At 39.6% G+C, this 26,853-nt stretch overlaps 1 protein-coding gene across 2 annotated transcripts in view; it reads left to right on the top strand.

The window, feature by feature from the left end:
• Nucleotides 1-26,853, top strand: part of LOC127837930 (parafibromin-like) — a 35,487-nt gene that overhangs the window by 7,623 nt on the left and 1,011 nt on the right. The window contains exons 6-14 of one of the 2 annotated variants that reach the window (XM_052365386.1): nt 946-1,034; nt 2,929-3,062; nt 4,669-4,767; nt 7,751-7,817; nt 8,127-8,306; nt 10,302-10,389; nt 12,572-12,709; nt 15,101-15,192; nt 24,576-24,717. In XM_052365386.1, the coding sequence (XP_052221346.1) occupies nt 946-1,034; nt 2,929-3,062; nt 4,669-4,767; nt 7,751-7,817; nt 8,127-8,306; nt 10,302-10,389; nt 12,572-12,709; nt 15,101-15,192; nt 24,576-24,717 (1,029 nt within the window). Of the gene's footprint in view, nt 1-945; nt 1,035-2,928; nt 3,063-4,668; nt 4,768-7,750; nt 7,818-8,126; nt 8,307-10,301; nt 10,390-12,571; nt 12,710-14,056; nt 14,160-15,100; nt 15,193-24,575; nt 24,718-26,853 lie in introns of those variants that run through there. The other variant, XM_052365387.1, reaches the window with a different exon arrangement.

The raw sequence follows: 26,853 nt of genomic DNA, 5'->3' as shown, positions 1-26,853 counted from the left end.
ATGCCTTTAGTGGCATCCCAGATTAGCCTATGCAATCTGCACAGGCTATTCAGCGATTACACTGTACACTTTTATTGAATTTTGTGTTGAATGGATGTATCTTCTAAATTAGCCTGTTTTGACTGCACAAGCTAATCTGGGACAACACTTTACACAAATGCATTAAGCCCCATTTTAACAGAGAGAGGTTCAGTTATTATATTACAATGAAATCAGTAAATATCTCAAAGCGATTCTTTTGAAAAGTTAGAGAAACAAAAAAAGTTGTCTATCACCAAAATGACATTAAATAGAATTAATATAAACAATTTTAAAGCAATCTTATCAAATTAAGTAGTATTTTCTTTTTTATCATCAGAGATTTATATTTGCATCTTTTTCTCTTTTCATTTCAGTAAAAGGTGTGCTCTTTTAAAAAGTATTTGAAATTGTAAATACATGTGTTTCAATAATATTTTATCTGAAATGTTTACACTCACCATAAAAAGATGATCAATTTTGATATAAGGAATATTTTCAGTGAAATATTTGATTAATATCTTGATGTTCAAACGGCAAATGCAACAAAAAGCTTTTAAGCTTCATGGTTAATATATGAGCCTTGTTCTGAGAAAGCTGGGCGTAATGCATGTGCGTAAAGTGTCGTCCCAGATAAGCCTGTACAGTCCGCATGCATTTAGCCCAGTATTCTCAGAACGCGACTCATATGTATTTACCATGATAATTCATGTTTTTAAAGTCATCAAAGTATTCACTTTGACGACCAAGCAAGCCTTTATTCACACATTATTACTTGAGACCTGGAAAATGTTACAAATCCACATTTATGAAAAAGATGATCTGAACAATGCTGCTTCAAAATAAACAGTTGCAGGGCTTTCGGGCTTATGCAAATTTCGATCATTGTTTTTGCCTATTGAGAGGGTCATGCTTGGTTCATTATAGTTCCTCATCACTTCACGAGGCCATGCCTCTGGAGAAGATTGCAGCCATCAAAGCCAAGCGTGCCAAAATCAAGCGAACCAAGATTAAAGGTAGGTTACTGACTACCCGGCCAAGTTACTGTTGATCAATGCTTTGCCAGATATTATTGACATATTTTATCTAAGTTTGAAAACTTGTCAGTGAATGAATACATGTATTATAGGTAGATAAGGTCTACTAGGCTGATTGCAGTGAATGAAATGCGATGACGGTTTGTGCCAGTTAGTTGCTTATAGTTATGCAACATGCTTGTAAAAAATGCATGGATATCATGATTTCATGTGCTGTACCTTTATTTCATTGAATTATATTCTTGACGTCTCATTGCTGAATCACTTCAGTTGTATAACAAATATTGAATTGTGTATTTTAAATACTTGATCAGTTGGGAAATAATGAAGTTTAATCTAATTTACATGTTGGAGGATGAACGCTTCTTCCTCAAAGTTCGATGGAAATTCACACGTACTTGCCTTTGAACGCTATCATAACACCCACATCACCTTTTCACATTGACATTGACCTACCAATAACATCAGTGCTACTTACTATAAAGCTTTGATACTTTCATTCCACACCTCGCACATATACATTGCCTAACCTAAATTTTATCTTGACATTGAACTTATTTTGGACTAAGAATTATTTGAATCGACAAATCAGGGGTGTGATTTTTCCGCGGATCCGCGGATTTCCGCGGATCGGGTTGTCCCGGATGTCACTTCTGAGATTTGCGTAAATTCGTTTTAAAAAATGTGGGGGAGAGGGGCTACCACCGATTCCGCAGACGTATTTCATAAGCGGCCCGAAATATCCGGGGCCCGCGAAATCTCTCCGCATTTTACACTGGTTGATTCTGCCTAAGCATTTTTAAAACGAGCCATAAAAAGTCGTTTCCCAATCTTCCAATTAAAATTGTGTTCTTAAAATGCGCGTAGCTGATTTGTTTGCAAATGGCGCTGTTGTGAAGAGAAAATTAAGATTATTGAAATAACAAATAGCAATCGAATAAACAACTGACATCACCTAGTCTGATAGGAATAATGAAATGTGTTTGTCAAAAAAAAAGACTACGTTTTAGATACAAGCAACACATATTTTGTTAAGAAATGTGCCCACTGAATTTGTGTCACGGAAAGCAGTGTTTGCAAATTTGAGTTTAGTCTCCTCGCGAAGTATAACAATTTAGAAGAGTATCGTTCAAACATCGTTCGAACATGGAAATAGACAAACATGATTTGATTTATATGTCTGTGGTTCTGTGTATAATCAGATTCATATGCATATTCTGCTTTATAATGTTTGTCACGCTGTTCAGTTAACTGATCAGAAATAGCTTTGAACTGAGTGAAGATGTGAAATGCAAGATATTGAAAGGTAAACAAATTAAATATATTAATTTAACTCAGTTAATACATCATTAACACCAGAAGAACACTCAAGTGTGTTTGTTTATATTTAGTCTATTAACTGTAATTCAATACATTGAAAACCTGCTGCTATTGATCACAATAAATACTTACTTAACTGTTTACTTTGCATCCTCAGTATGTTAAATGTGAAGTTTAACAGGTTTTTATAAAGAAATATTGTTATGAAGTTCAAAAAGTTGTTTATTTTAATTGCGTTATGCGCGCCATTCGCGTAGTCAAAATCAGTCAACAGAATTTTCCTCCCCTCTGACTTTGCCTCAATCACACCCCTGCAAATTAATTGATACTGACAAGGTTTCCACTGAGTGCATCAGAGTTTATTGAAGTGAGTATTTTGTTCATTTTTGTTCTTACATATTTCAGAGGGGAATTTTTGTTTGGTGGCTGGAAATATATATTATAATTTTGGCTTGGGGGATGAGGCAGAAGTTTTGCCCTTAAAAAATGAACAGAAATATGCGCAGGAACAGTTTTGCACTTCACCCTCACTTGACATGAAATTACCTTTAAGGTGATGATGACATTCAGCCTGGGGCACTGGAACAGCGCAGCTTCGTGGATGCAGAAGTTGATGTCACACGTGACATTGTCAGTCGAGAACGACTCTGGAGGACGCGAACCACTATCTTGCAGAGTAACGGAAAAGTATGATTTCTTTAGTTACCACTCTTCAATTGAAAAACCTGACAATTCCTTGTTTTGATTGAAGTTGGCATTTAATAATGGAAACAAATAATAACACAAAATATATTATTTGTAAATAGGGCATTTGGGTTTCACCTAAGTCTTATTCAAATAATAAATCTCTGGGTCTGTGTTTGAAAATTTAGAGCTTTAAAGCTTTATGGAGTGAATGATTTATATAAACTGGTGAAATATATGTATGATTGCTTAATAACATCTGTTGCTCATAAATATTATAACACTAACTACTGTGAAACCATTATTATTCGTCAGACATTAATTTTCGTCTTTTTCGTCCTTCGACTGATGGACGAATTCAAGATCCTAACGAACAATCATGTCCCATATGTGAAACAAATAAGACTGAATTACCGTAGGCATGAGGCATTTAAATCCAGCGTAATCCACGCATATTCACAGGGCTTGAAATTAACACTCGCACACTCGCAAAATGCGAGAAAAAAAGATTGCAAGGTAAGTTATTAGCCACTAGTATTTTTTGCAAGTAAAGAAATAGTGAAAAAAAACGAGTTATATTACTAAATGTGTTCGACGGCATGAACGCTAAACTGTAGGTCAATTTTTTGAACGTCCGAATACCCATATGCGGATGTGCGCACCTTGTTTGTAGATTGGTAAACTTATAGTACAGATACCCGGATGATATTGATACAAAGAACATGAAACAGTCGACTATTCACACTCAAGTTAAATCCGGTTTTGATACAAAGGGGTGTACATTATACAGTGTACTGACAACTGACATTTCCTGTAAAACGCGAATGCTGTATCGAATGCGTCGGCTTCGTTTAGGTATAATAGTGTTGATTAGCGCTAATTGTTAACAACTTTATTACCCATTGTGTTTATTGTGTTTTTCAGGGGTGTTGCAGATTATACAGCCAACATGCGGCAAATCTGGATTAAAGACAATACTATTAAACACAATTAAAATATGACGATGTGTGATCAACACCTGACTGAAATATATTCTGGGCTTTTATAACAAATTAATAAAGAACATATTGATTTGTGTTTGGTTGTCTGTGATTGTAATGGAAAAAGACTAATTGGCAATTGGCTTAGTTGTTTAAAACACTCGTTAACGGTTATTCAGTCCCACTTATCCGCTAATCATAACAAAGAACGTGTCAATGACATAAAATAATAAGGGACAGTTACTATCACCTGAAATAACAGACTTGTTAATTGGCATATGCCAAACAAGGCCCACCTCCTGCAAGTGACTACCAAGTGTCACCCCTCTTTTCCCAGCATGATTTTTTCGCAACCGCGTATTACATGTATTACAAACATTACAAACAAATCAGACGCTTTTTTTTCAAAACCAGAAATGGACGAATGTAAGTGCTGACGAAATAGTCATTTTTTTAAAAAGGACAAAATTTCGTGCTGACGAAAATAAATGGTTTCACAGTTAATGAGACAATTAAAACAAAAATGTTCTGGTTTGTTCATGTCTGTTGCTTATTGGTTATATCAAGTACACTAAACAAAAAGCAATCTGGACAATTTAAGAAAATTATTACATGTTGTGTTTTCTCAGCAATTCTCCAAGAACATCTTCAGCTTGCTGCAGTCCATCAAGGCTCGTGAAGAAGGCCCGTCCAGGAGCTCTCATGGCGTGCCTCACACTCCCTCAGTGGTATGTAGCCTCAGGCATGGTGGGGTGTAACCTTCCCCATGGTGTGCCTCACACCCCTTAAGTGGTATGTTGCCTCAGGCAAGGTGGGGTGTAACCTCCCCATGGTGTGCCTCACACCCCCCTCAGTGGTACGTTGCCTCAGGAATGGTGGGGTGTAACCTCAATCAAGGAAGTATGTGTAGTCCCTCAATTAGCCTTGCCCACCATCACTTTGTGAAGGGTCAGGCAGGGTCGTGACAATAACTTAAGTGTGTTTCCTCAATTAAGGAACTATGTGTAGTGCCTCGATAAGCTTTGCCACCCATCACTTGTATGTAGGAAGAGGCAGGGCGGTGTGTAACTGCAATAAAAAGCTATGTGTCATCCCTTTATATGCTTGCATTTTGTATTTCATTGGTTATCACTGGTTTGTATTCTTAATTTCCTTATAAGGATTTTTCTTCTATTTCCTGTATTAAGTGTCCATGGGACAACTTTTATTAGTTAACTGGGCATTTATAAAAACTAAAATGTATTTAATACTTTTAAAAATATCATCTAGTTTTTAGCTTGGCGTTTTTGGAGAAAACCCGAGGTATTGTCATAGCCAGCTCATCGTCTGCCGTCTGTGTTGTGCCAAAACCTTAACATTTTGTTAAGGTTTGAACATTGGCTCTAAAATCAAATTGCTTCCACCTACAACTTTGAAACTTCATATGTAGATGCACCTTGATGAGTTCTACACACCACACCCATTTTAGGGTCACTAGGTCAAAGGTCAAGGTCACTGTGACCTAAAAAAAATAAATAAATTCTGACACGCTTTCATTTATTAGCTCATCTATTTTTTGAAAAAAAATTATGAGCTATTGTCATCACCTTGGCGTCGGCGTTGGCGTCGGCGTCCGGTTAAGTTTTGCGTTTAGGTCCACTTTTCTCAGAAAGTATCAATGCTATTGCATTCAAACTTGGTACACTTACTTACTATCATGAGGGGACTGGGCAGGCAAAGTTAGATAACCCTGGCCTGCATTTTGACAGAATTATGTGCCCTTTTTATACATAGACAATTAAAAATTTTGGTTAAGTTTTGCGTTTAGGTCCACTTTTCTCAGAAAGTATCAATGCTATTGCATTCAAACTTGGTACACTTACTAACTATCATGAGGGGACTGGGCAGGCAAAGTTAGATAACTATGGCGTGCATTTTGACAGAATTATGTGCCCTTTTTATACTTAGAAAATTAAAAATTTTGGTTAAGTTTTGTGTTTAGGTCCATTTTATTCCTTAAGTATCAAAGCTATTGCTTTCATACTTGCAACACTTACTAACTATCATAAGGGGACTGTGCAGGCAAAGTAATGTAACTCTGACTGGCATTTTGAAAGAATTATGTGCCCTTTTTATACTTAGAAAATTGAAAATTTGGTTAAGTTTTGTGTTTAGGTCCACTTTATTCCTACAGTATCAAAGCTATTGCTTTCATACTTGCAACACTTATTAACTATCATAAGGGGACTGTGCAGGCAAAGTTATGTAACTCTGACTGGCGTTTGGACGGAATTATGGGCCCTTTATACTTAAAAAATTGAAAATTTGGTTAAGTTTTGTGTTTTGGTCCTCTTTACCCCTAAAGTATCATAGATATTGCTTTCATATTTGGAACACTCGCAAACTATCATAGGGTACAGTAAAAGGACAAGTTGCATAACTCTGGTTGTCATTTTTACGGAATTATGGCCCTTTTTTGACTTAGTAACTTTGAATATATGGTTAAATTTTGTGTTTCGATCCACTTTACTTCTTAAGTATCAAGGCTATTGCTTTCAAACTTCAAATACTTTCATGCTATCATGAGGTTACTGTACCTGGCAAGTTGAATTTTACCTTGACCTTTGAATGACCTTGACTCTCAAGGTCAAATTATTAAATTTTGCTAAAATTGCCATAACTTCTTTATTTATGATTAGATTTGATTGATACTTTGACAAAACTACTCTTACCTGACATACCACAATAGACTCCACACAAACCATCCCCCGTGCCCTCCCCCCACCCCCCTTTTTATTTTTTTATTTTTTTTTAGATCATCTCACAAATGACCACCACACCCTCACACTATACCCCCCCCCCCACCCCCCAATTTTTTTTTTGAAACGGTTAAAAACACAAAAAATTATTTTTATTATTTTATGTTTGAAATACCCTCCAACCTTCGCACCAAAGAATCCGCCCCACCGCCCCTCCTCCCACCCGAATCCCCCCCCTCCCTAAATTTTTTTTTTTTTTTAAATCATCTCACAAATTACCACCACACCCTCACACTATACCCCCCCCACCCCCCATTTTTTTTGAAACGGTTAAAAAAAATACAAATATTTATTTTTGTTATTTTATGTTTGAAATACCGTCCAACCATCGCACCCAAGAATCACCCCCCCCCCCTCCCCCCGATTTTGTTTTCGTTTTTTTTTTTTTTTTTTTCGCATTTTTGGAAGATAATGTAATAAATGTCCACACCCCCACACTATACACCCCTCTTCACTCCACCCCTCCCTCCTTTGTGATTGAAAATGAGAGTCCTTTCACCTTTAAAAAGAAAATAGATGAGCGGTCTGCACCCGCAAGGCATTGCTCTTGTTAAAAACTACACCCGTAGGCGAGCGTGGCACCGGTTATGCGGTGCTCTAGTTTAAAATATTTGTATTTGGGGTCGATATGCATCTTAAAAATGTATTGAAAGTGACAGCTACTTTTAACAATTGACAAAATATCAATCTTATTGGCTCTCAAATTTATTACAAGTAACAAATTCAAGTCTACCACATTTTTTGGTTAAACAGAACTTATTTTCTACATGAAATCTTATTTATTGAAATAATTTCGTTTTTCATTATTTTAATGTTCAAAGTGTTTTCTGTGATTATATTATTTTGTTTATTCTTTTTGATTATTACTAATAAACTTGTTCTTAATAGTAATAAAAGTAAATGATTGTTTCAGCCCCAACCCAAACCACAGCCCATTGCATACAACAGATACGCACAGGAAAGCTTCGGAGCAAAAGAATGTAAGACTTCAAATTTATATTCAAAATCTTTTAATGTAACTGATATCTGTGTCGATGCAAAATGTGGAAGCTTGAAGATATAAGCGACATTTCTCATTTATGTAAACACTGGTATCAGGAAAATATGGCACATTATTTAAAGATTATGTTATATTAATGCATACATCATTCCACTTATTAAGATGATTCAGTTTTATATGTGTATAAAAAGATGCAATACTCTGGTAGAATTAAGATTATGATACTTGTTGATTGTGAATACATTTCTGCAAAACACTGAAACAACATCCGCATGTCCCCATTTTACAGCTACAGAAGGGTTCAACATCGAGACCATGGGTACCTATCACGGCATGACCCTGAAGTCAGTGACAGAGGGAGCCACAGCCCCTAGGAAGCCAGCCGCCCTTCAGCCCCCTTCACAGCCCCAGGCTGCCCCTGCTAGCAGGCCCATCTCACAGGCCCGACCCCCACCTGGACAGAAAAAAGGTCAGGACTCACCAGTGTTAAATATTTAACCCTTTCCCACTTAAAAGCAAAGTGAAAATGGCTATGGGCAAATAGCATAAAACTCGCAGTCTGTTCAGGTTATGACTTATATGCTGTTTGCTGCTTATCAATATCTAAGGTTTGGATATGAAGCCTTACAAACTTGAATTTAGTAAAAAAGCTCTTAAATTAAATTTAATTTTCTAAGGGACTACAAATAAAAACATATCGAAGTGGTAAAGAGTTAAACAAAATTTGAGACTCATTTTTGGGACTGACATTGGGCACCATTGAAAGTGAATATGAAATGCACCAAGCCCTGTTTTCCCATAGCATACACCAAGCCCTGTTTTCCAAGAGCATGCACCAATTCCTGTTTTCCCAGAGCATGCACCAAGCCCTGTTTTCCCAGAGCGTGCACCAATTCCTGTTTTCCCAGAGCATGCACCAAGCCCTGTTTTCCCAGAGCGTGCACCAAGCCCTGTTTTCCCAGAGCATGCACCAAGCCCTGTTTTCCCAGAGCATGCACCAAGCCCTGTTTTCCCATAACATGCACCAAGCCCTGTTTTCCCAGAGCGTGCACCAATTCCTGTTTTCCCAGAGCATGTACCAAGCCCTGTTTATCCAGAGCGTGCACTAAGCCCTGTTTTCCCAGAGCGTGCAATAAGCCCTGTTTTCCCAAAACGTGCACCAAGCCCTGTTTTCCCAGAGCGTGCACCAAGCCCTGTTTTCCCAGAGCTTGCACTAGGCCCTGTTTTCCCATAGCATACACCAAGCCCTGTTTTCCCATAGCATGCACCAAGCCCTGTTTTCCCAGAGTGTGCACTAAGCCCTATTTTCCCAAAGCGTGCAATAAGCCCTGTTTTCCCAGAGCGTGCACCAAGCCCTGTTTTCCCAGAGCGTGCAATAAGCCCTGTTTTCCCAGAGCGTGCACCAAGCCTTGTTTTCCCAGAGCGTGCACTAAGCCCTGTTTTTCCAGAGCGTGCAATAAGCCCTGTTTTCCCATAGCATGCACCAAGCCCTGTTTTCCCAGAGCGTGCTTTAAGCCCTGTTTTCCCAGAGCGTGCACTAAGCCCTGTTTTCCCAGAGCGTGCACCGAGCCCTGTTTTCCCAGAGCGTGCACTATGCCCTGTTTTCCCAGAGCGTGCACTGAGCCCCGTTTTCCCAGAGCATGCACTAAGCCCTGTTTTCCCAAAGCATGCACTAAGCCCTGTTTTCCCAGAGCATGCACCAAGCCCTGTTTTCCCAGAGCGTGCACTAAGCCCTGTTTTCCCAGAGCATGCACTGAGCCCTGTTTTCCCAGGGAATGCACCAAGCCCTGTTTTCCAAGAGCATGCACTAAGCCCTGTTTTCCCAGAGCATGCACTGAGCCCTGTTTTCCCAGAGCATGCACCAAGCCCTGTTTTCCCAGAGCATGCACCAAGCCCTGTTTTCCCAGAGCATGCACTGAGCCCTGTTTTCCCAGAGCATGCACTAAGCCCTGTTTTCCCAGAGCATGCACAAAGCCCTGTTTTCCCAGAGCATGCACTAAGCCCTGTTTTCCCAGAGCATGCACCAAGCCCTGTTTTCCCAGAGCATGCACCAAGCCCTGTTTTCCCAGAGCATGCACTGAGCCCTGTTTTCCCAGAGCATGCACTAAGCCCTGTTTTCCCAAAGCTTGCACTAAGCCCTGTTTTCCCAGAGTGTGCTCTGAGCCCTGTTTTCCCAGAGCGTGCACTGAGCCCGGTTTTCCCAGAGCATGCACTAAGCCCGGTTTTCCCAGAGCGTGCACTGAGCCCTCTTTTCCAAGAGTTTGCACTAAGCCCTGTTTTCCCAGGGCGTGCACGGAGCCCTGTTTTCCCAGAGCATGCACTAAGCCCTGTTTTCCCAGAGTGCGCACTGAGCCCTGTTTTCCCAGAGCGTGCACCGATCCCTGTTTTCCCAGAGCGAGGCTGAAATGCCTTGAGAGGACTAGTTCAATGTGTCTATAACCATGTTTTTGTCTATTTGGTACAGGATCTCGTACCCCAATCATCATCATCCCTGCTGCCACAACCTCTCTCATCACCATGTTCAATGCTAAAGATGTGCTCCAGGATCTTAGGTATGCCATACCGTTGTACCATAGGATTTATTATAGGGGTGTTTGACTGCACTATCAGTGCTCCAGGATCTTAGGTATGCCATTACGTTGTACCATAGGATTTATTATAGGGGTGTTTGACTGCACTATTAGTCCTCCAGGATCTTAGGTATGCCATACCGTTGTACCATAGGATTTATTATAGGGGTGTTTGACTGCACTATTAGTCCTCCAGGATCTAAGGTATGCCATACCGTTGTACCATAGGATTTATTATAGTGGTGTTTGACTGCACTATTAGTCCTCCAGGATCTTAGGTATGCCATACCGTTATACCATAGGATTTATTTTAGGGGTGTTTGACTGCACTATTAGTGCTCCAGGATCTTAGGTATGCCATACCGTTATACCATAGGATTTATTATATGGGTGTTTGACTGCACTATTAGTGCTCCAGGATCTTAGGTATGCCATACCGTTGTACCATAGGATTTGTTTTAGGGGTGTGTAAATGCCCTATTAGTGGTTGAAGTGCTAAACATATGATCTAAAATCACGTAATCGACTACTTGACACTGGGCAAAAGTTGATTTATAACATGCCAATTACTAAAATGCTATGAACTTATTGAGTTTACTATTTCAGGCAAAGAAAAAATTGTTTCCATTTAATTTTCACCATACTTTTATGTCATTTAGCGCATGTAAAGCTCATAATTACACCTAATATTACATGCTGAGATCTTATTGGATACAAACATTAAAACAATATCCATTTGGTGTTGTTAAAAAAACAAAATCCTTCTTGTGGTTCACTAAATTTATTGAGTGTACCAGTATGTATATAAGTGTTTGGCTGAACTATAAGTCCCACAAGTTAAGTAGTGGGGGACATATTGTTTTTGCCCTGTCTGTTGGTTGGTTGGTCTGTTGGTTTGTTGGTTGGTTTGCGCCAACTTTAACATTTGCAATAACTTTTGCAATATTGAAGATAGCAACTTGATATTTGGCATGCATATGTATCTCATGGAGCTGCACATTTTGAGTGGTGAAAGGTTAAGGTCATCCTGCAAGGTCAAAGGTCAAATATTTGGGTCAAAATCGCTCATTTAATGCACACTTTTGCAGTATTTCAATATTTAAGATAGCAACTTGATATTTGGCAAGCATGTGTATCTCATGGAGCTGCACATTTTGAGTGGTGAAAGGTCAAGGTCATCCTTCAAGGTCAGATGTCATATATATGTGGCCAAAATCGCTCATTTTATGATTACTTTTGCAATATTGAAGATAGCAACTTGATATTTGGCATGCATGTGTATCTCATGAAGCTGCTTATTTTGAGTGGTGAAAGGTGAAGGTCAAGGTCATCCTTCAAGGTCAGAGGTCAAATATATGTGGTCCAAATCGCTTATTTTAGGAATACTTTTGCAATATTGAAGATAGCAACTTGATATTTGGCATGCATGTGTATCTAATGGAGCTGCACATTTTGAGTGGTGAAAGGTCAAGGTCATCCTTCAAGGTCAAATATATGGGTCAAAATTGCTCATGTAATGTCACTTCTGCACTATTGAAGCTAGCAATTTTATATTTGAAATGCATGTGTATCTCATGGAGCTGCACATTTTGAGTGGTGAAGGGTCAAGGTCATCCTTCAAGGTCAAACGCCATATAGGGGGACATTGTGTTTCACAAACACATCTTGTTTCCTTAAGTAATTCAGAGATATAATTGACCGCAAGGAAAGCTTCCAGATATTTACGACCATGTTACATTGATATGCATTAAGCCTTTATCAAAATATCTCAACAGATCTCATTTCGTCTGAGTTTAAGAGAGATGATCACAACCTTCATCTCTATATGTCCATGCTTTGTGTTTAATAGAATGATAAACCCTACTTGCAAGGTTCACATATACTCTGATTATACATATGATATATGACCTGTACTCTTGAATAACCAAGCCTAATGCGTGTGCGGAAAGTATTGTACTTAATTAGCCCGTGAGGTCAGAATAGGCTGATCAGCGAAGACGCTTTGCATTTAGACTGGTTTTCTGTTTACAAGAGACTTTTAAACGTAAAATTTCATAAAAGTGGGAAGTGTCGTCTCTGATAAGCCTGGTTTTCCCAGAGCCCTTCCCATAAGTATTTCAACACAAGTCAACCTTACAAAAATGTTTTATGCATATTTTTCCAGGTTTATGAGTACTGAGCAAAAGAAAAGCCAGGGAGCGAAGCGGGACAATGAGGTTCTGATACAGCGTCGTAAGCAGGGAGGCAACACCGTACCATACAGAATCATCGACAATGCTCTGAAGCTTACACCTGAAGACTGGTACAGAAATAAGCTCATATATTATATGTTCTGTTTACTAGTACAGAAATAGGCTCATATATGTATGAAGGCTGGTATTGAAATAGGCTCATATATGTTTGAAGGCTGGTATTGAAATAGGCTCATATATGTTTGAAGACTGGTACAGAAATAGGCTCATATTTGTTTGAATACTGGTACAGAATTAGGCTCATATATGTATGAAGGCTGGTACAGAAATAGGCTCATATAATGTTTAAAGGCTGGTACAGAAATAGGCTCATATATGTTTGAAGACTGGTACAGAAATAGGCTCATATATGTATGAAGGCTGGTACAGAAATAGGCTCATATATGTTTGAAGGCTGGTACAGAAATAGGCTCATATATGTTTGAAGACTGGTACAGAAATAGGCTCATATTTGTTTGAAGACTGGTACAGAAATACGCTCATATATGTTTGAAGACTGGTACAGAAATAGGCTCATAATTGTTTGAAGACTGGTACAGAAATACGCTCATATATGTTTGAAGACTGGTACAGAAATAGGCTCATATATGTATGAAGGCTGGTACAGAAATAGGCTCATATATGTTTGAAGACTGGTACAGAAATAGGCTCATATATGTTTGAAGACTGGTACAGAAATAGGCTCATATATGTTTGAAGACTGGTACAGAGATAGGCCCATATTTGTTTGACAACTGGTACAGATATAGGCTCATATTTGTTAGAAGACTAGTACAGAAATACACTGATATATGTTTGAAGACTGGTACAGAAATAGACTCATATTTGTTTATCAGGAGAGATGACTGGTACAGAAATAGGATCATGTATGTTTATCAGAAGATTAATACTTTGCACCAAGACAGTTGAATAATTATCAAAAATGCATGCTTTAAAATTAAAAATTATATTAGAAAATGTGAAAATTTGCTTTATTTTAAATTATTTTCATCAATTTATGTAGCCTGTACATCTTTTTCAAACTTAGCAATGAGCAAAGCAAAGAAAAAGTTTTTCTTATTGCAAGAAAAAAGAATTTGTCACTGAATGATAAAATAAAATAAGTTTTGTATTTTAAATTGTTTACTGGTCAATGAACCACTCTTAGTTATTTTGATACCTGTGTATTAAGCAATTTAAGCAAACTACGCATTTGAAATCCAAATAATTGTTTTTTGGCAAATAAACAAACATATATTAAATCCTCTTAAATAAGTGATGTTAGGCATTCCAGATTTCCCTTGCAGGGACAGAGTTGTGGCAGTGTTTAATCAGGTTAGACATTCCAGATTTCCCTTGCAGGGACAGAGTTGTGGCAGTGTTTGTTAAGGTTATACATTCAAGTTTTTCCCTTGCAGGGACAGAGTTGTGACAGAGTTTGTTCAGGTTAGGCATCCCAGATTTCCCTTGCAGGGACAGCGTTTTGACAGTGTTTGTTCAGGTTAGACATTCCAGATTTCCCTTGCATGGACAGAGTTGTGGCAGAATTTGTTCAGGTTAGACTTTCAAGATTTCCCTTGCAGGGACAGAGTTGTGGCAGTGTTTGTTCAGGTTCAACATTCAAGATTTCCCTTGCAGGGACAGAGTTGTGGCAGGGTTTGTTCAGGTTAGTTATTCAAGATTTCCCTTGCAGGGACAGAGTTGTGGCAGTATTTGTTCAGGTTAGACATTCAAGATTTCCCTTGCAAGGACATAGTTGTGGCAGTGTTTGTTCAGGTTAGACATTCAAGATTTCCCTTGCAGGGACAGAGTTGTGGCAGTGTTTGTTCAGGTTAGACATTCAAGATTTCCCTTGCAGGGACAGAGTTGTGGCAGTGTTTGTTTAGGTAAGACATTCAAGATTTCCCTTGCAGGGACAGAGTTGTGGCAGTGTTTGTTCATGTTAAATATTAAAGATTTCCCTTGCAGGGACAGAGTTGTGGCAGTGTTTGTTCAGGTTAGATATTAAAGATTTCCCTTGCAGGGACAGAGTTGTGGCAGTGTTTGTTCAGGTTAGACATTCAAGGTTTCCCTTGCAGGGACAGAGTTGTGGAAGTGTTTGTTCAGGTTAGACATTTAAGATTCCCTTGCAGGGACAGAGTTGTGGCAGTGTTTGTTCATGTTAAATATTAAAGATTTCCCTTGCAGGGACAGAGTTATGGCAGTGTTTGTTCAGGTTAGATATTAAAGATTTCCCTTGCAGGGACAGAGTTGTGGCAGTTTTTGTTCAGGTTAGACATTCAAGGTTTCCCTTGCAGGGACAGAGTTGTGACAGTGTTTGTTCAGGTTAGACATTCAAGATTTCCCTTGCAGGGACAGAGTTGTGGCAGAGTTTGTTCAGGTTATACATTCAAGATTTCCCTTGCAGGGACAGAGTTGTTGCAGGGTTTGTTCAGATTAGACATTCAAGATTTCCCTTGCAGGGACAGAGTTGTGGCAGTGTTTGTTCAGGGTCCGGCTTGGCAGTTTAAAGGTTGGCCATGGGATGGAAATCCTACAGAAATATTCTCAAAAAGTAAGTCCAGTCTAGAGTGTTTATTTCTTTTTGACTTGCAATAAGCAAGAAATTTCATGTTTGTTTTGTGATTTTATTCAATCTGTATAGGGGATGTCAATGGTGTTTTAATATCATAAATACGTTACCAGTTATCTCTAGCTTACCCCTTTCCAAGGGAGTTATTTCATCCGGAAAATATTCAAGCGCTGGGAATCGTCTACCTCTATAAGAATCCAAATCAGGTTAAACATAGTACAATGCAACCTAACAGGAAATCAAGAACCACAACTCATCTTTCCTTTCCGGATAAAACCATGTGCACGCCTATTTTAGGCTCAGGACTTATGTGTTCTTTTCACTGTGTTTTTGGCGGAGTTTAAAAGGATAAAGTTTATTTATCTTTTATTTGTATCATTCGGTTTATATTTCTATGCTTTTTGTTGCAGTAATTGTCATATTTCTGCTTTCTCCTGGGTTTCTTTGTTTGCATCGTCGCTCATGTACATGACGTCATGAGCACGTGAACCACGAGGAATTCGTGCCTATTCCCCAATAAGTAATTGAGGTCAATTGGACAGCGTTCTTTGTGTTTACATTTTGTGGTTTAACTTTTTATTTGAATTTATAATCATTAATTTGTCTTTTGTAGGTTCTTTCTGTTTCTTTTATTTCAGAATGAACTTACAGGATAGAGGTTCTTGTGGTCATATCAAAGCAAGGTGGGATTCCCACGATACTTGCTTGGCATGTACCGGTTGCACATTTAATAACAAATGTGCGGTTTGCGATTTGTGGGCTTACGACGTATGGACAAAAGCAGGTCGCCGGAGGACGTCGATCAGCCGCAAACGCAACGAACCTCCATCCGACGTTGATTACCCGGTGACTCCACTGGTCAAGGATGACCAGCGGTTTTGTCAGTCACTGGGTACCGGGCAAGATGGTGTTGTTGTCAGTCGATCGTCATCAGATCTTATGACTCACACCATGCATACCGGCGACATTGATCATGGAACGACTGGATCAATGTCAGACCACATGGCAGCCGCCATTCTACGGTCTTTGTCCGGTGACGTAACCGGTCATAATATGACCGGCCGGTCACCAGTCCGGTCCGGTCAGGTCACCGGTCATGTCACCGGTCCGGTCCGGTCATGTCACCGGTCCGGTCACCGGTCCGGTCCGGTCATTGATCACCGGTCCGGTCACCGGTCCGGTCACCGGTCAACAGTCATCAGTTGGGCCTGCCACCGATAACACCAATCGCCGGTCAAGAACTCGGTCTTCATCATCGGCGTATTCTTCTACATCCTATTTGTCGTCGAATACATCGTCTTCATCAAGGAGTGGACATCGGACACGCTCTTCTTCGTCGAGCAGTTATCAGCGTCGCGGCGCTCATAAGCGATCACGTCGTCACTCACGGAGACGGTATTCCAAAAAATCTCGATCTCATCGCAGCCGATCCACATCTCGACAGCGCAGCCGATCCAGATCTCGACATTGCAGGAAACGAGGACGTCGGCAACGTTCACGTAGACAGCATCGGACTTACCATACGTATAGTCGTTCACCATCGTGTTCCGTTATGGAATCGCATGTTTCCATGCCAAATGTGTCGGTTCCAACGTTGACTGCCACACGTATTGCATCTTCAGGAGCTCATCTCACTACAACGGCGTCAGTGTCAACACCACGGGTATCATCTACAGTATCTAGTCGTGTACCCCCTACAGCTACCCTGTCGAATCCTGATACACTATGGATACAGAATTCGGCGGGACATTTTGTACCGGTCAATGCTGATAATTTACCTTCTTCCGGTTTACATTATCAGTTTACTGACGTCGGGGATGATCATTCGCTGTTGCCAGACAATTACAATCCGGTACAAGATATTCTCACTTCTGTTCCTGCTGATTCTATACAAACCGCTGGTGTTGTAGAGAGTGAGGCTGATTCAGATGCAGAATCTAATGTTGAGACGGATCAATATTTAGCTCCGATTGGTCAGATCTATGAACTGATGTTTCGTACTCTTGGTGAAGATTACTGTCCAAGACCTGCTGAACTGTCTTCAAATGCGACGATTTCTGTGACAGAACAACTTTTTCGTACATTTGATCCCAACAGGGTTATTAAGTTGTCGGCTCGTCCTGACCCACGATTTCCCATTGGTTCTACTGTTCTATCTGTTCTTCAATCATTGGAATCAGCTAATAAGACTATTCCAAAACGAGGAGAAACATGAAAAATTCCTAAGGAACTAGCTGATCCAAAACACCAGGAAGGTAGTAAAAGTTACAAACCTCCTGTACCACATGCAACATCTGGGTTGGATTTTTCAAAACTTCCGGTTCCAGATCCGGACATAAGCAAGCTATCTCTTGTAATGCCAAGTGGTTCCAATTCAGTTTCTGTTCCGTTTTCATTGTTGGAAACTTGGGAAATGAGGGAACGTAGATCATTAGGTTTGACTAACCAAATTGACTTCATGCTAGCGACAATTTTACAAATGGTGTGTGATTGGTCGGAATCTGTTCCGGAGGAACTCCGTGATTTGTCAATTCATCTCTCACGGACCACACTGGCCTTATCTCACACTTCTGCTTCTTCAATGTCCGAGATGCTAAGGATTCTTAGAGATCTTATCCTTACTTCTTTACCTAAAGATTTTCTGTTGGAACCTGGTATGAACTCGCTCAGAACAGCTCCTCTCACATCAGGGTTTCTTTTTGGTGGAAGGATACAAGAAGCAATCACAGCTGACAAGGATGACCAACTTCATGCTTCTTTAGCTAGAAACAACTCTGGACAACGCCAAGGGGTCTTTAAGTATCCTGCTTCTAGGCCACCAGCAGTTCCAGCATTCAAGACGGCTAAGAGAAATAACCTTTTCTCTAAAAAGCCTTCTTTTAATCCACGGTCAGGTCCTAATAGGCAGTCTTCCTATAACAGACCTTCTTTGTCACACAAGTCTTCTAATAAAGATTCTGGGAAAAAGGGCAAACCCAAGCCGGGACAGAGGAATTTCAAACCTTTTACCGGCAGGGGCGCACCTCCTGCTTATCAGCCCTAGGTCCCTTCCCTTTCTACCGCCACAACCTCCGATGCCGGAAATACCAGTCGGGGCCAGACTTTTCCACTTCTCAAATCGATGGCTTCAAGTTACTTCAGACGCATGGGTTCATTCTCTTGTGACAAAAGGCCTGACTTTTCAATTCGAAAAAAGGCCTCCACTTTCTCGCGTCCCTATAGAGCTGGTATCTCGGCATCCACATATTCCAGAGTCCATTCTCGGGCTCTTGGAAAAACAGGCGGTAGAAAGGGTTCAAGATCCTTATTCTCCAGGATTTTACAGTCGTCTTTTTCTTGTTCAAAAGAAAAATGGTTCCTGGAGACCAGTAATAGATTTAAAAGTGTTCAACATGTATCTCCTCAAACCAACTTTCAAAATGGAGACTCCTTCTTTCATACGGGAATCCATCAAACCCCTGCACTGGGGGGTGTCTTTGGATCTGGAAGATGCTTACTTCCATGTTCCTATACATCCCAACTACCGAAAGTACTTGCGATTCGCCTTTCAAGGCCAAGTCTACCAGTTCCGGTCTATGCCTTTCGGGTTGGTGACAGCCCCACGAGTTTTTACCAAACTAATGTCGGCAGTCGGATCACACCTCAGAGTTCACGGGATTATTCTTCTTCAGTATTTCGACGACTGGCTCTGACACCAGCTCGATCGTCAATTGCTTCTGTACAACCTAGAATTTTCTTGGAAGGAGCTCCTCTCGTTAGGGCTCCTTCTCAATGCAGACAAATCAGACCTCATTCCTTCACAGGACTTTACGTTTGTGGGAATGAATTTCTTGACCCACATCAATCGGGTCAGAGTGTCTATTCAACGTATATCAGACCTTCTGATGAAGGTCAACTGGGTTTTGTCCCAATCTCATGTAACAGCTCAAGAATTCCTCTCTCTCAACGGTATCCTGAGCTCAGTAGCAGACTTTGTGCAGTTGGGACGTCTCTTCCTACGTCCTCTTCAGCACTATCTCTCAGCTTGTTGGAAATGGTCTCCAGGCAATCTATTAACACAGATTCCAATCCTTCCCTCCTTAAGGTCTCATCTTCAGTGGTGGCTAGACGAGGAGACTCTGTTGGCAGGAGTACCCCTTCTTCCCCCGCAACCATCATTATATCTAATAACGGATGCGAGCAAGGAAGGGTGGGGTGCTCACCTGGAACCTCTCAGTCTGATAATTTCAGGGTTGTGGTCTCATCAGGAATCTCACCTTCATATCAACAATCTAGAAATGCGAGCAGTATTTCTAGCTGTATCTCATTTCCAATCACATCTTCGAGACTCTTGTGTGATGGTGTCAACAGACAACACATCTGTGGTGGCTTACATCCAGGCACAGGGGGGAACACATTCTCAATCCCTGTATCTGGAAACCAGAAAATTACTTGTTCTTTGCAAAACACTCAACATTCATCTGCTGGCAAAATATATACCAGGTCGCTTCAACGCCCTGGCGGATGGTTTGTCTCGCAAACACCAGTTACTTCCATCGGAGTGGACACTTCATCAAAAAGTGACCAGCCAGATCTTTTTCAAGTTCGGTTATCCCCTGGTCGATCTATTTGCAACCAGACACAATCACAGACTTCCTCTGTATGTGAGTCCAGTTTACGATCCAGCAGCGTGGGCAATCGACGCGCTTTCGTTCGCATGGGACCAACTGGACGCTTACGCCTATCCCCCACCCATTCTAATTCCCCAAATATTGGGGAAAATCAGGGTGAGCTCTTGCAGGATACTCCTGATTGCCCCTTGGTGGCCCAGAAGATCTTGGTTCAACGATCTTCTCAGTCTCCTGTACGATTATCCCAGGAATCTTCCTCACAGGTCAGATCTTCTGTCTCAATGCGGCAGACTACATGGGGACCCAAAAATGTTCCACTTACACGTCTGGCCGTTATCAGGCAATCTTTGCAGAAGAAATGTTTTTCTGTCATGGCTTCAACCCTCGTTGCTTCGGCAAGGAGAAAATCCACCAGAGCAGTCTATGATGCTCGTTGGAAACTCTTCTCCAATTGGTGTTTTCGAGGGACAATTAATCCCCTCAATCCCTCTGCTAGACGAATAGCGGATTTTCTCATTTATCTTTTTGATGATAAGAAACTTTCTCTTAGTTCCATCAAAGGATACAGATCTATGATTTCGCATACATTGGCTTTCACTAAGTCTTCACAAGTCTGTGCTGATCCAGCTATTTCAGAACTTGTTCGAGCTATGGAACTTAGTCGTCCTGTATCCCGTACACTTGCTCCTAAATGGGATTTAGCTTGTGTGCTTGGTTCCCTTATTAAGGCTCCCTATGAACCTCTTGATCAGGCTTCATTACAATTCCTAACATGGAAGACCGTTTTCCTTCTTACTATGGCTTCAGCCAAACGGAGAAGTGAAATTCATGCTCTTTCTATCGAGGATAGTCATCTTCGTTTTGACTCTTCTGATGGTTCTGTTACATTGTTGTGTCAGTCAGGATTCCTTGCTAAAAATCAACTTCCCTCTATGGCTTCCAAACCCTTCAAAGTTCCAAGTCTATCTAGAACTTGTGGACATGAAGATGATGATAGACTCCTTTGCCCGGTCAGGGCTTTGAAGTTCTACCTTAAAAAGGTAAAGTCTATTCGAGGTTCTCGCAAGAGACTTTTCATTCCATTAAAAGGGGGGGGGGCGATGTGTCTGCGGCTTCTATTTCTCGTTGGATAGCCTCGACTATAAGGAAAGCTTATTCTTCTCTTTCATCGAGGGATTTATCCCTGTTTAAGATAAGACCGCATGAATTAAGAGCTCTTTCGGCTTCGTGGGCTTATATTAATCAGACCCCACTATCTGAAGTGCTTCAAGCTGCTTTCTGGAGGAATCCGACCACCTTCTCCTCTTTTTATCTTCGTTCTCTTGAGTGCCAACAAGACAATTTGTATAAGTTGGGTCCTCTTGTAGTGGCTCAAACTGTAGTTTCTTCTATGGCGTAAGTACACTGGTGCCATCCGAGAATTAAGTACTATACTGTACTAACAAAGATTATAAGAGGACTTGATTCTACTATCTCTGGCTGTAAACCCTCTATATGGGTTTTGCTGTGATGGGAAAAAATATGCGAACCTTCCCGCCGCAGCTGCAAAATCAGCTAGAGATAACAGGTAAAGTATTTATGATATTAAAACAAATTTTCTTAAGTAAAATTCATTTTAATTATTAAATACTTACCTGTTATCGGTAAGTCCCACCTCCTACCCCGCTCATCGCCTTTTTATGTTTGCCTAAAGGAAAGATGAATTGTGGTTCTTGATTTCCTGTTAGGTTGCATTGTACTATGTTTAACCTGATTTGGATTCTTATAGAGGTGGACGATTCCCAGCGCTTGAATATTTTCCGGATGAAATAACTCCCTTGGAAAGGGGTAAGCTAGAGATAACAGGTAAGTATTTAATAATTAAAATGAATTTTACTTAAGAAAATTTGTTTTAATAAAATTATGTTTTTTTATTTGGTTACATACAATTGTCTTATAAAAATATGATTGGTTTGTTAAGCTGAATGTTTCCAATGATGGGATTGGTTATAATGCTTGCTTACATGCATCAAAGGCCCATCTGGCTGGTTAATCCATGGCTTACTTTGCTAAATGCAGTGTTAGCCCTTATGGCCATAGTTAATCCTTGGCTTATTTTCCTAAATGCAGCATCAGCCCTTATGGCAATGGTTAATCAAAGGGTTATTTGGCTTAATGCAGCATCAGCCCTTATGGCCATGGTTTATCCATGGCTAATTTGGCTAAATACAGCATAAGCCCTTATAGCCATGGTTAATCCATGGCTTATTTGGTTTAATGCAGCATCAGTCCTTATGGCTATGGTTAATACATGGCTTATTTGGTTTAATGCAGCATCAGTCCCAATGGCTATGGTTAATCCGTGGCTTATTTGGTTTAATGCAGCATCAGCCTTTATGTCCATGGTAAATCCATGGCTTATTGGGTTTAATGCAGCATCAACCCTTATGGCCATGGTTAATCCATGACTTTATTTGGTTTCATGCAGCATCAGCCCTTATGGCCATGGTTAATCCATGGCTTATTTGGTTTAATGCAGCATCAGTCCTTATGTCCATGGTAAATGCATTTCTTATTTGGTTTACTGCAGCGTGAGCCCTTATGGCCATGGTTAACACATGGCTAATTTTGCTAAATACATCACCAGTCGTATGGCCATGGTTAATCCATGGCTTATTTGGCTAAATGCAGCATCAGCCCTTATGGCCATGGTTTATACATGGCTTATTTGGTTTAATGCAGCATCAGCTCTTATGTCCACAGTAAACTGGCGTCTTTGGTGTAATGCATCGTCAGCCCTTATGGCCATGGTTAATCCATGGCTTATTTGGTTGAATGCAGCATAAGCCCTTTTGGCCATGGTTAATCCATGGCGTATTTGGCTAAATGCAGCATCAGCCCAAATGGCCATGGTTAATCCATGGCTCATTTGTCTAAATGCAGAGTCAGCCCTTCATATTTACTATTGATGTTTTAGCTACAGACAGGTATATATAAAAAACATGTTTGCTGTAGACTGATGAATTGAATGAATATTTGCCCCAGAATCACATACTTTTGCTTTGGAAAGGTTTTATGAATACATTTTTGACATAAACTTAATGAATTAAAAGTTGAATTGCACTTAAATCATATCAAAATACTTTTGACTGGTATACATTTAAAATGTTTATGCTCTTAAATAGATTAATTCAAAGGTTAATCTTACCACAATCAGATCATTTTTTCTCAGACAGGTGTATATATATAAAACATTTATGCTATAAACTGTATGCTTTCAAAAGTTAATTACACCGTAATCACATCATTTTGCAGTCAAAGCGTTCCATAATTACACTGTAATCACATCATTTTGCAGTCAAAGCGTTCCATAATTACATGGTAATCACATCATTTTGCAGTCAAAGCGTTCCATAATTACACTGTAATCACATCATTTTGCAGTCAAAGCGTTCCATAATTACAACGTAATCCCATCATTTTGCAGTCAAAGCGTTCCATAATTACACGGTAATCACATCATTTTGCAGTCAAAGCTTCCATAATTACACGGTAATCACATCATTTTGCAGTCAAAGCGTTCCATAATTACACCGTAATCACATCATTTTGCAGTCAAAGCGTTCCATAATTACACCGTAATCACATCATTTTACAGTCAAAGCGTTCCATAATTACACCGTAATCACATCATTTTGCAGTCAAAGCGTTCCATAATTACACCGTAATCACATCATTTTGCAGTCAAAGCATTCCATAATTACACTGTAATCACATCATTTTGCAGTCAAAGCGTTCCATAATTACACCGTAATCACATCATTTTGCAGTCAAAGCGTTCCATAATTACACGGTAATCACATCATTTTGCAGTCAAAGCGTTCCATAATTACACCGTAATCACATCATTTTGCAGTCAAAGCGTTCCATAATTACACGGTAATCACATCATTTTGCAGTCAAAGCGTTCCATAATTACACGGTAATCACATCATTTTGCAGTCAAAGCGTTCCATAATTACACCGTAATCACATCATTTTGCAGTCAAAGCATTCCATAATTACACCGTAATCACATCATTTTGCAGTCAAAGCGTTCCATAATTACACAGTAATCACATCATTTTGCAGTCAAAGCGTTCCATAATTACACCGTAATCACATCATTTTGCAGTCAAAGCGTTCCATAATTACACTGTAATCACATCGATTTGCAGTCAAAGCGTTCCATAACTACACTGTAATCACATCATTTTGCAGTCAAAGCGTTCCATAATTACACTGTAATCACATCATTTTGCAGTCAAAGCGTTCCATAATTACACCTTTATCACATCATTTTGCAGTCAAAGCGTTCCATAATTACACCGTAATGACATCATTTTGCAGTCAAAGCGTTTCATAATTACACGGTAATCACATCATTTTGAAGTCAAAGCGTTCCATAATTACACAGTAATCACATCATTTTGCAGTCAAAGCGTTCCATAATTACACCGTAATCACATCATTTTGCAATCAAAGCGTTCCATAATTACACCGTATTCACATCATTTTGCAGTCAAAGCGTTCCATAATTACACCGGAATCACATCATTTTGCAGTCAAAGCGTTCCATAATTACACGGTAATCACATCATTTTGCAGTCAAAGCGTTCCATAATTACACCGTAATCACATCATTTTGCAGTCAAAGCGTTCCATAATTACACTGTAATCCCATCATTTTGCAGTCAAAGCGTTCCATAATTACACGGTAATCACATCATTTTGCAGTCAAAGCGTTTCATATGAAGTTTGCTGAGATGCCTACTGAGGCCAACGTGTTGAAGTGGAATGTAACCGTGATAGATCTGGACCGGACCAGACGACATCTCGACAGAGCCAGTCTCCAAACCATCTGGGAGGTCCTTGACAAGTAAGCAGACATGTCTAAGATGTTATTTTTTGTATCTCCGTGAAAACAAAGTTTCAGATGTGGTATATTTGGGTCACTGTATCTCTTGGTTTGTAATTCAATCGGTTGGTTTTTCTGCCCAAAAAATGTTTTAAGTTTGGTGAGCAAATTACTTTGAAATTTCTGAGGATATTAAAATTAAACTTGCAATTTTTCATTTGCATGAAGTGTTTATATGTAAGAAATGTTTTTAATACCCAGTGATTCTCGCAAAGTTTTTTTTTGGTTAAACATGGCTGACAAGAGGGTGAGGGAGTTTAAGTCACATTTGTGACAATGCGTTAGTTTGTAATGCTTAACCCATTTATGCCTAGTGGACTCTCCCATCCTTCTAAATTGGATCAATTTATTTCCAAAATTAGAAATGTCTAGTACATTTATTTCTATATTTAGACTATATTTACAGAAATTCCTCTAAGCAAACAGCGCAGACCCTGATGAGACGTCACATCATGTGGCATCTCATCTGGGTCTTCTCTGTTTGCCAAGGCCTTTTTTTCTAGACGCTAGGCATAAATGGGTAAAGCTTCTTTTTTTCAGAGAACCCTAGGTCAAATTGTTCTTTGAATAAGATTTTTATTGGGAATACACATGTATTTGAATTGCAAAAAAAAAGAAACCAGATATTTATTAGATCTGTAGTTAAATGAATTTCTGGTCTCTTTTTAGGATAATCTTCTCCTACAAAAAATACTGTTTTGGACGTCTATCTGTTTGTCTGTCCATAGACACTGCGTAGTCCAACAAAGTACTCTTACGCCTTCCAACGTACAACATTAAATCTGGCATTATTTGTTCCTTATGATATCAAGTTTTCCCTTATGATAGGCAGGAGTACTATACCAAAGAAATGGGAGGATTAAATTTAGGAAGTTTGAAATACAACCTTTTTGTGAATATGTTAATGCTGAATACCATGTACTATATATCAAATTGTTGATAAGGGCACTCACACATTATATACATGTACATGCACATTATATAAATATCATTGACAGTTGAAGAGTAATATTATATAAATATTACATGGCTGACAGGATGACAGTAAATTTGTCAACTTGAGGAAATACTGTCAACCAAGGCGAAGCCGAGGTTGACAGTATTTTTTCGAAAGTTGACAAATTTACTGTCACCCTGTCAGACATGTAATATTTATTTTATTATACCGAACAAACTTTTCAAACATGAACAATATATAAGAACCATGAACAATTTTAATATTCAATAATTGTATTTAAATACAGCAATGAATAACCATTGATATTTTAATAACAAAAATTAAAGTACACTGGTTAACACAGTCAATTTCTTATCACTTGATTACGCAATTTATGACGATGTAAACAGACGACAAAATGGCAAGCAAAATTGCCAGCAAACGTTTTTCAACGATAAGCAAGGAGGATATTAAGTTAATATTGTTCCCAGACAAAAATGCTGTCAACCTAGCCTGACTGCTGATGTTGAAATTACTCTTCCAGTTTCGGAATATTCACTATACCTCTTGACTGCCTAGGATAGTCTATAGTAGTGGGGGACATATTGTTTTTGCCCTGTCTGTTGGTCTGTTGGTTTGTTTGCGCCAACTTTAACATTTTGCAATAACTTTTGCTATATTGAAGATAGCAACTTCATATTTGGCATGCATGTGTTTCTCATAAAGCTGCACATTTTGAGTGGTGAAAGGTCAAGGTCAAGGTCATCTTTCAAGGTCAGAGGTCAAATATATGTGGCCAAAATCGCTCATTTTATGAATACTTTTGCAATATTGAAGATAGCAACTTGATACTTGGCATGCATGTGTATCTCATGGAGCTGCACATTTTGAGTGGTGAAAGGTCAAGGTCAAGGTCATCCTGCAAGGTCAGAGGTCAAGTATATGTGGCCCAAATCGCTTATTTTATAAATACTTTTGCAATATTGAAGATAGCAACTTGATATTTGGCATGCATGTGCATCTCATGGAGCTGCACATTTTGAGTGGTGAAAGGTCAAGGTCATTCTTCAAGGTCAGAGGTCAAATATATGTGGCCCAAATCGCTTATTTTATGAATACTTTTGCAATATTGAAGATAGCAACTTGATATTTGGCATGCA

Source organism: Dreissena polymorpha, chromosome 7, assembly GCF_020536995.1.
Source record: "Dreissena polymorpha isolate Duluth1 chromosome 7, UMN_Dpol_1.0, whole genome shotgun sequence".
Classification (NCBI taxonomy): Eukaryota; Metazoa; Mollusca; class Bivalvia; order Myida; family Dreissenidae; genus Dreissena; species Dreissena polymorpha.
Note: the sequence above shows the minus strand (reverse complement) of the source record. Positions and strands in the feature narration are given on the sequence as shown.